Below are 10,448 nucleotides of genomic sequence, written 5' to 3' on the forward strand. Positions count from 1 at the left end.
TCATTTTCTCTCTCTCCTCTCCCTTTCTTTGCCTCTTTCTCTCCCTTTCCCATTGAATTTCTCTATTTTTTTCTCTCTCTCTCATTCTCTCTATTTGCCTCTTTTTCGTCTTCTGACACTCTTTTTTTTCTCTTCTCTCTCTTTTGCTCTCACCTATTTTCTATTTTTTTTTTCTCTCTCATTCTCTCTATTTGCCTCTTTTTCGTCTTCTGACACTCTTTTTTTTCTCTTCTCTCTCTTTTGCTCTCACCTATTTTCTATTTTTTTTTTCTCTCTCATTCTCTCTATTTGCCTCTTTTTCGTCTTCTGACACTCTTTTTTTTCTCTTCTCTCTCTTTTGCTCTCACCTATTTTCTATTTTTTTTTCTCTCTCATTCTCTCTATTTGCCTCTTTTTCGTCTATTCTCACACTCTTTTTTTCTCTTCTCTCTTGCTCTCACCTATTTTCTATTTCCCCGTCTCTCTCCCTTTTCTTCACGTTTTTCCATTCTCTTTTTTTCAAATTTCTTCTTACTTTTTCTTCCTGTTTCTTTCTCGTTTTCTCTTTTTCACAGTTTACTCCTTTTCTTCCTACTTCCTTTCCCTGTATCTCTCTCTGTCTCTGTTTCTCTGTCCCCCCCCCCCCTCTCTCTCTTTGTTTCATCGCGCCTCGGCCGAGACATACCTAATTGGTATAATGGCGGCGCCCTCTGTTGGCTGCGGCTGCATCGACTCGCTACAACGGGTCAGGTGTATCGACATTTCGTTCCGTGTACATTGTTACAAAGAATGACAATACAAAGGAAATTATTATATTATTATTATTATCTACGAGCGCGGCCCCCAGAGAGCCCCTCTTTACCACGTGGCCCCCGAGCTCAAATGACGCCCCTGCAATAATAAATCAAGATCATCTCAATGACTGTGGAAAGCGTTCTCACACCCGGCCCGCAGGCCACGATTGTGCACCATCGCATCTTCCTATAGCAAGATCAGTACTCGAGCTTTTCTGTTCAACAATTTAAGGCTGCAATCAAGACTTTAAGCCAGGAGATGGCGGCAGCGTAACACATGATTCCGCGTAGCATTGCTTAGACCAGGGGTGTCAAACTCATTCTGACTCAGGGGCCACACGATAGAACAAACATTCTGTCGGGGGCCGGACTAGTAGATTAAAGAGAAGGAAAAAGAGAGATAAAGAAATAAGAGAAAGAGAGGGAGAGAAAAAGACATAGGATAGGGTGGGATAAAAAAAAAGAGAAAAAGAGAGAGAGAGAGAAAGAAAGTATTAAATAAGAGAAAGAGAGGGAGAGAAAAGGACATAGGGTGGGACAAAGAAAGGGAGAGAGAGAGAGAGAAAGAAAGTAATAAATAAGAGAAAGAGGGAGAGAAAAGGACATAGGGTGGGACAAAGAAAGAGAGAAAGGGACAGAGAGAAAAGAGAGGGACAGAAAAAGAGAGAGGGCGGGACAAAGAAAGAGAGAGAGAACGTGAGAAACATACTGTAAGGGACAAAAAGAGAAATAGTGAGAAAGAGAGAGACAAAAAGAAAAAGAGAGAGAGGGAGAGAGCGCAAGAAACAAAAGCTAAAAGTCGTGAGAGAGGGGGAAAAGAAAGGGAGAAGAAAGAAATCCAAAGAGAAATAGAAAGACAGAAGGAGAGAAAACAAAAGAAAGCGCGAAGGGTATGAAGAGAGAAAGAGAAAAGAGAGAAAAGGAAAAAAGGAAGTTAGAGCAAAAGTGGTTAAAAGAGAAAGAGACAAAGAGCAACAAAGGAAGAGAAAAAGAGAGACACAGAGGGTGAAAGACACAGAGTGGGAGAAAAGGGGTATAAAAGAAAGAGAGAGAGAGAGAGAGAGAGAAATACATAAATACAAGTACAGTGTCTTTGTCAGAGGCACCTGGCTTTGGCAACATCAAGTTGACATATCTCAACTTGCAGCTTGTTTTTCTCTTGCGCTTCTCTGAGTGTTGTCTCGCGGGCCGGATTCAATCCCTCAGCGGGCCTGATCTGGCCCGCGGGCCGCCCGTTCGACACCGGTGGCTTAGACGATCTTAAATACGCTTTTTTCATATTTTGGGTTTGTTCCGCCCCCAACAGGCCTGATGAAAGTAAGATAAAAGCAGATAGGCGCAACAACAAAAATAAAGCATAAGGGCTCTTTAAACTCGGATGGGCATTGTTGACACACACTTAGTAAAGAAAATATTTAACTTTCAACTTTTTAAGGAAGCCACAAACTATGCACCCCTCCATTAAGGTTAATGAGATATTTTTACCTGATAAATTTCTTGGTGGATATTGTTCCAAATTACTTCAAAACTATGATTCCAACAAATCAAACATTTTCAACCCTCGTGGCATGCACGTACACTTTATGTACATTTTCGCGTTTCTTTGTATTTTCAATCAAACAGAGCTTTGAAAAGTCAACACTTGAGAGCTCAAATTTCCTTCAGGTTGTGGTAGTTATGTGGATGCTCAAAATTCTGCTGTGATTTATGTCATTGCATTTGGGAGCCAACTATACACAAATCGTGCTATGTACATTATTTGGGTGTAAAGACAGCATTTGTAATTCATAATCTTTTATATGTCCTAAACCTGGTTTGTTGGTGATAGGAATGAGTGGAGAGGTGTTGTAAAAGGATAATGGGATGTTTGGACGCGTTTTAAGGGATGGGCAGGGCACCCGTATGATGCGGCAGGGGTAAACCAGCGAAAGTTGTTGAACAGGAGAGTGTGTTGTGTCACTCTGACCCGAGTGACATGGCCGCTTTCTTGTGTCCCGTTTCATCTGGAGGGACCAAAGCATGGCCAATGTAGGTGATAAATGGCTGAGTTATCACACTTTTTAAGTTCACGTCAAAATAATGTCCACTGACATGCATTGTGTCACAAAAGAAAACACATCCCACAAGGGTTAAAAATGTGAAATTTTATCCATTTGTGGCATGCATATGCCTTTATACTTAAGTAACTGAAGACAATTGTCTCATCTCATCTCATTAGCTGCACCGCTTATCCTCAGTAGGGTCGCAGGGGTGCTGGAGCCCATCCCAGCAATCATCGGGCAGTGGGCCGGGGACACCCTTGCTAGCCAATCGCAGGGCACACGGGGACAGACAACACGCTCGCTCATTCACACCTAGGGACAATTTGGACCGGTCAATCCACCTGAAATGCATGTCTTTGGAATGTGGGAGGAAACCGGAGTGCCCGGAGGAAAACCACGCAAGCACGGGGAGAACATACAAACTCCGCACAGTAAGTCCGGTAGCTGGATTTGAACCCACACAGGAGGTTTCCAAGACCCTAGAACTGTGCCGCACACGCGCTAACCACTGCGCCGCCGTGCTGCCCTAAGACAATTGTGTTTTTTTTAAAAACATTTTCTCCATTTATCCTCGGGATAGTGTGACAGAACCATTTTATTAAAGGGACACTGTAATGTTTACGAAGATGCCGCTGCATTGCGTCGTGCAACTGAAAACGAGTGCTGCAAAGCACAAGGACAAATACAGACTACGGAGACTCAAAATGACCAAAAAGCATAATTTCTCATCTCGTTTTTACTCAGGCTTTTACAATTTTGGGTTTTTTTGGGGGGTACTTAGCAGCAAGATGGCGGACAATCATTTCAGGAAAAAAGCAAATTTATATGAGAATTTGTGTATTTTTGCATATCATTTAATAAAGGTTGTTTTTATTTACCACAAGGAGGCGCCAAATAATACTCAATGGATCTTTTTACTAGAATGTAGTCAAGCCTTTTACAAGGGTTTTAGTTTTTGGGGTTTGGTGGCAACAAGATGGCGGACAATCATGTCGGCGCCCTCTTGGTGAGCCTCATGTTATGTAAAATAGAAACAAATTTCTCAACCTACAAGCATATTTTTATGATTTTTTTGCTTATAACTCAAATCAATGTTTTTTTTTTGTTTAACAAATGGAAGTTTTTTTGACACTGGTTGTTGGATCCCTTAACCACTAGGGTGGAAGGGGCACCATTTCCTGTGGTGTGTCTTGGGCAAGTACAGCCTGGTGGCGCCCATCCCTCCCCAGGCCATTTCGAACCTTTCGCGTGCTGACCACTGAATTACGTCGGAGACGCTATCCTATACACAATGTCTCTTTAAGATATCCTATTCAAACAGAAACGTTGCCTTAATGTGATGCTTTCCCAAAACACGGAGGCTTTTAATCAGCCGGAAGCTTTTAATAATATAAATAAATACAAAGTACAAAGCGTCAAGAAATACAAACTGGAACGAACATTCACAAAAACAAATTTACATGACAAAAGCAAACTGAAATGCTTTCAAGGAAAAAAAAGGACATATCTGCCTCAACTTCTGCACACTAGGTTTTGTTAAGTGCTTTCCTTCAAAAATGGCGGTTATTTGAAATACAATCAACATAGTCTAGATTCATTATTCGCGGCTAACTTTTGATGCCAGGTTACTAAGCAGTTCTTCGTCTACTTAATACAGTGAAGAAAATAAGTATTTGAACACCCTGCTATTTCGATATTTCTCTTAGAAATCATGGAGGGGGGTCTACAATTTTCAGCGTCCTCTGTGAGGGAGATAAACTAAAAAGAAAAATCCAGAAATCACAAAATAGCAGGGCGTTCAAATACTTATTTTCTTCACTGTAAGTCCTCTGCACAAGCGAATTAATGAAATGCATGTTATAAAACGTTACAGTGCAGGACAAAAGAGGGCAAAACGTAGCTCAGCTCGACTCGGATTATCCTTGTTCGAGCTGCTGTTTGGATTTGGTCCGAAAAACCGCTCCGGACTCAAGACTTGATCTCGATGACTTTGATGAATGGGAGTGGCTTGGTGGAGGAGGTGGACAGCTTGAAGGGTTTGCTGCAAAGGAGGGAACAAAAGGATGGTGAGCGAATAATATGAGTAAAGTTTTACATTGGCCTCTAGATGTCGCTGTATTACGTAGTACAGACTTTTGAGCTGCAGGCCCCACAGGGTTAAAATTTTAGTAGAGAGGTCGGGTCAGGATTAAATATCTTATTATATATTTATTAATCAGGCATGAAAATCGTTCCATGGTTAAAGACGGGGTGTGGAGGCGATATCTTCCGGTACATGGTACAACAAAATTAACTATTGATTCATTTATTATCTCGGCTGAATTTAGCCTCGAGTCAGTTGCATGAAAGCAGGATAAATTCTGCCCAGTTACTGTGGTGAAATATTCTCTATAGTTAACTTATTCCTAGGTTAAGATTATACCCTGAGAACAATCTGACAATTCTACTCTCGCGTGTGAAAAAAGAGTGTGTTTTTATAATTTATTTTAGTTGCACATCTAAACATTCTAAATTTTGATGGCGGACATTTGCGCTCAAACACAAAAAAATGGTTCCACTGGTAAATAGTTTTGCTCATTCCAAGTAATATCGTTATTACTTTTACAAAGTGATAAATCACCTGAAAATAAAACCCGGCCTCTGTACTAAAAAAGTACTTATTTGCCTATTTTTATGTCTCCTTTTTTTTTTATATTACTTTCGGTTGACAGGCCATATTAAAAAGCCTGCCAGGCCTGAAAAAGTGACATAGAGCCACTAAGGAGAGCCAAAGACCCTTATGTGGCTCCAGAGTGTTGAGTAACAAGCTATTAAACGCCATGTTTGAAAAGCTTGTGCTCCTCACATAAAATCACTGGTTTGAAAACGGGTAGGATAGTCTGGTTGGCTGAATATATTAAATAAGTACAGGATGTTTCATTTGTCTCAGGTTGTTTGATTTACTCTGCAGAATGCTGTGCATTTAATTATTGAACTGTTTACTTTTGTTGTGAAAAAAATATTTGAAGTACAGTAGCACACGTCTACTTGACCAGTTGTCTGACTTGAGACCGATTTATGCTACAGAGACTAACTTCATATTGTTTCACTCTTGCCTTTTGTTTAGAAGAAAATGTTGCCAATGTCTACTTGACAAGTTGTCTCAGGTTGTGAGAGTTCGATTTAATGTATTAAACTCACTTTGTATTGTTAATTGATGATTATTATATTCTGTTTTTTTTTTCATTGCACTTCAAGTGTGGGATACTGGTGAGGTGCATTAAATGTTACAAGGTTCTAAAGCAACTCCCTGTCCTTTCTTCCCTATCCAACTGACTCGAACACTCCCCAGAAAATGTTACATTTTTGACAAAAAAAAAAATGTACTTTTTAGAGTACTGTAAAGAGATACTTTGTTTGGTAACTATTTACTTTGACTGAAGAAGAATTTAGTTACCAACTCAATTAGTAAGTTTAATGGCTGGAGAAGTTGGCAATAGAAATCATCTGCCCCTGTTTAGCCAATCAGAATGCAGAACACGACGCTTGATGAAAATCCGTAAAGTTGGTCAAGTAAATTGCAAGGGATAACTGTAATATTGCTTAAATATTATATAAAATATATTTTTTTTAATGAATAGCATTTTTCCACCACTAGGAGGCGCTAAATAATACACAATGGCCCCTAAAGAGTTATAAAAAATCACCTGTATACAATCTGCGGATTCCGCTCCGCCGAAAGGTAAGAACTGCTTTTCTGTTCTCCCAGGAAGTGCTCCATCTGGTCCCGCATTTCCCGGTTCTGCACACAAACCAGCTCAGCGTCAACGAGAGACAAGAGCTGCTTCTCTGGAAGGAACGTCAACTCGGTTTTGTAGTCCTCTTTGAGGAAGGGAGAACTTTCTTCACCCGACTATCGTCTCCGGATTCAAAAAGTTCATCTGGTCTGAAGAAGAAAGGCCATTGTTCCTACCTCCGCTTCCAGGAAAGCCACTTTCTCCTCCAGCTCTTTGATGATGCGATCGCGCTCTTGGATCACCATGCGTGAGTTCTGAAGCTGAGAGCAGAAGAAGACGAGAAGATGAAACGAAAATCGAGGAACGGAAAAAAAATGGAGACGGTTTCCTTGACTCCGGCCTCGCCCACCTGCTCGATCATGTGTCGGACTTTCCTCTGTTGGCTCTTCAGCATATCGTCCAGATGATGGATCTTCTCCTTGAGGATGGCCACTTCCTTCTCCAACTGCTCAGCCCTGAACGTGGGAGATTGGCCTTGTTTTTAAAGGGACATTGTGTTTTAGATTTGACCACTAGATGTCGCTGTATTGTGTAGTCCAGGGGACTCCAACGTGGTTCACGGGCGCCAGGTAGCCCCCTAAGACCACTTGAGTAGCCTGCGGACTGGTTCTGATAATCTATCGTGGGTCATTTCTGGCAAATGTGATTTCTTATTGGCAGGAATTTCAAACATACTAAACATTCTAGTTTTATTCCCCATGTGATGCCAATTCAACAGCCACGGACCCTGATCTGCTGTTGGACTCTTTTTCAACTCCCATCTTTCTGAAAGAACTCGTCAGATCGTCTGCGAACCTATGCTCCCAGCTAGGCAAGCTTTTGTGACTCTCCGACTCTATCCTGCCCTGTTTTCTGTCTGATTCCCGTTGCTGTCCTCTTTTCTGGACCCGTTTATGTTTTTGCTCCTCCGCCCCGGCCATCGACCTGTATTTCTCGCTGTCAACGACTACCTTTGCTCGACACGTTCCGGCGATCTGCTACCCGTGACCGACGATCATCGGATCGTGGATGCAAGTCCTCTTTTCTCTTCTAAATAAAACTGAGTAAACAAACGCAATTGGGTTCCGTCTCCGTTCCTGGTGTGTGACACCGGACGATCGTTCGTAAGTTGAATTTGTTAGTAAGGTGCTTCAGTGCTATATTTTTTATGTTTAAGGTTGATATAAGTACAGTATGTTTAAGGCTTGTATAAGTAGCCTGTACTTTTTAGTCCTAAAAATTAAACATTTAATAAAATAATATGCTCTATAAAGATAAATAAAGTTAAGTTTAACATACTTTTGGAAGATGAGCTTCAAGAGTTCAGCTACTTCCTCCTCATTGGCAGAAAGTGGGTGGAAAAAAAGCGATCCAACCATTTTCTCAACCGCATCAAGCTTTCTTTTTCCACTTTAATTAAAAAAAAAAAAACGTCTCGCCTCTTCTTTACACTTTACACTAACCATATTGAATGGATGCACGAGATATTAAAGAATAAAATGTCAAAGTTCTTAGCGCGCTAGCGATACAGTACACGTTGTTATGATTAAACGCGAACCAGAAAGTAAAAGCCGGATTTCTTCTTCGAGGTGGATGCTAGGTGACCTCTCAAAGCGCGACGGAAAGGAACACTAAAGTACTGTCCTCCACTCGGAAAAAGGTGGACACAATTTAAAATCTAACAGCAATGTCCGGATATTTTTCGACATCCCGAAAAAAAATGTATCTACCGTTTTTCAGAAGTCGAATGGTCCTAAGTAGGCGAGCGTCTGTATATTTTTCTATAGCTCCTAGTTAAGTTTGTATGGCATGGTAAGTTGGTTCAGGTGTAAAACCGCCTTCACTAAACTGTTAAAATAAACCAATTAATGCAAAACAAGAACATACTTTTTTCCCTATTGTTCGTGAATGAATGTGTTATGTTTTAAAAAAAAAATTCTTTGTTATCCATGAGTATAATATAGTGGGTAGGCTACTAAAGTAGGTTTAATAATGAAGCATAAAACCGAAAAAGTTCGGTATGCTAAAAATGTTTTTCTTTTACTGATCTGGCCTGCCTTAGAACATCTGGCGTTTGTTTCACATCCCTGGTTTAGTGGTTGACTGAGCTTATTCAAACCTCAATAATTTCATTCGGGTAACAACATAGTCATAACACAGTAATAACACAGTAATAACATAGTAATAACATGTTGTTTTCAAAATAAATATCGATCGGGTAGTCCTTTGCGCTAATTAGTAAGAAAGGTAGCTCTCAGCTTCAAAAAGGGTAGGGACCTCTGGTGTAGTATTTAAAAAATTGCACATTTATATGATAGGTCACACATGATTACTAATTTTCTTTTCACAATGAGGCGCTAAATAATACAAAAAAACGACCCACAAAAAAAAAAAAACCAAGCCTAACCTCTTCTCTCCCTGAGGTCCTTCCTCCTTGACACGCCGTAAGGCCAGAAGCTCCGCCTCTCGCTCTCGTATGTTCTCCCTCAAGGTGGCGCTCTCCTTCTCCATTCCTCCCAGTAACCTCTGGAGCTCATCGATTCGCTGGTCCTTCTTCTCTGAGTCTTCCTTGGTGATCTTCAGCTTGTCCTCCTGCTCGCTCAGACGTTCACGGAGCTCGCCACCTTCAGCCTGAAGAAGAGAGGGCTTTAGTGGCATATAAGCTTTCTATCATTCTCTCTCTCACTCTTTTTCCCTCTTCCTTACTCTCTTTTTCCTTAACTTTTTGTGTCACTCTTTCTTTCTCTCTCTTTCTCTTCTTTTCCTCTCTTTTATTATCTCTCTCTTTGTCTCTTCCTATTATTCTCTTTCATTATCATGGCGTATCAGCCTCCCTTAAGTCCCTTTCCTCACATGGTTAATCTGCACCTTGCCATGTTTTACCATCTGTCTATTAGTGTTAGTCACTGTCGGGGATATTGGGTGGGAAGAATGTGGGGGATGTCTTTTATTGTTTGATTTTTGAAGTGTTTCTAAAAGAGCACTTTGAATTGCATCTCATTGTCTGAACATTGCTATATAATAAAGTTTGATTGAGATGTTTTTTTTCATTGAATAATTGAATCATTTTTTCTTTTTTTACATATTATTTTCTAATTTATTTAGTAGGTAGATTATTTCTTTAAAACTCGCATTAAATCAGTAATAAATTCTAAATTAAAATCTTTTCAAATGGATTAGCCTCCTATTATTATTATTATTATTACTACTATTATTACTATCATCATTTTATTTCCGTATACTGTATAATGTTTAAGCTTTCTACACTGCACATTTTCTAGTTGAAGAGAAAAATGTAGAATATATCTATTTTATTAAAACATCATTTTTCAAAGTAAAATTTCCTTGCTAAGGGTCGAATAATTGATCTCATTTAATGTATGATTTTTAGTATTTTACATCATTTTCTATTTTTTTCCTTTTACCATTTTCTCTTATTGTATTGTATTTATTTATTCAGCCAGTATAAACCTTAAACATGATATATACAAGAAATCAATTGACACGCGAACTCTCAATAATGATAATATGAATTAATATGATGATGAATTTTAATTCATTGATTTTATGATGTTTTATCTGTGGTTTTAATGCATTTTAAAAACCACATTTTAAATTTTCAATGTCTTTTATTGTGTGTTTTTAACCTGTTGCCATTTCTGTAAAGCAGCATTGCCTTGTGTATGAATTGTGCTATACAAATAAACTTGCCTTGCCTAATATAATAGATGTAAAAGAATAAAAATAATAGAGTAAAAAAGATATTGTAGTGTATAATACAAGGTAATTATATAGAATAGTTTAAAAAGAAAGAATATGTAAATAACAAGACTAGAGTAGAATAGATCGGAGGAACGTCGTTGGCATAATCATACTAT

At 39.4% G+C, this 10,448-nt stretch overlaps 1 protein-coding gene across 1 annotated transcript in view; it reads right to left on the reverse strand.

Annotated features, from left to right (window-relative positions):
- Window positions 1-4,183: 4,183 nt before the first annotated feature.
- Window positions 4,184-10,448, reverse strand: part of tuft1a (tuftelin 1a) — a 35,085-nt gene continuing 28,820 nt past the window's right edge. The window contains exons 8-12 of the mRNA XM_088327377.1: window positions 8,978-9,201; window positions 6,941-7,046; window positions 6,768-6,851; window positions 6,502-6,596; window positions 4,184-4,856 (exon numbers count right to left, since the gene is read on the reverse strand). Coding sequence (XP_088183503.1) covers window positions 4,784-4,856; window positions 6,502-6,596; window positions 6,768-6,851; window positions 6,941-7,046; window positions 8,978-9,201 — 582 coding nt within the window. The 3' untranslated portion in view covers window positions 4,184-4,783. The remainder of the gene's footprint in view (window positions 4,857-6,501; window positions 6,597-6,767; window positions 6,852-6,940; window positions 7,047-8,977; window positions 9,202-10,448) is intronic.

Source organism: Urocampus carinirostris, chromosome 2 (genome assembly GCF_059441175.1).
Source record: "Urocampus carinirostris isolate Australia breed hairy pipefish chromosome 2, RoL_Ucar_1.0, whole genome shotgun sequence".
NCBI lineage: Eukaryota > Metazoa > Chordata > Actinopteri > Syngnathiformes > Syngnathidae > Urocampus > Urocampus carinirostris.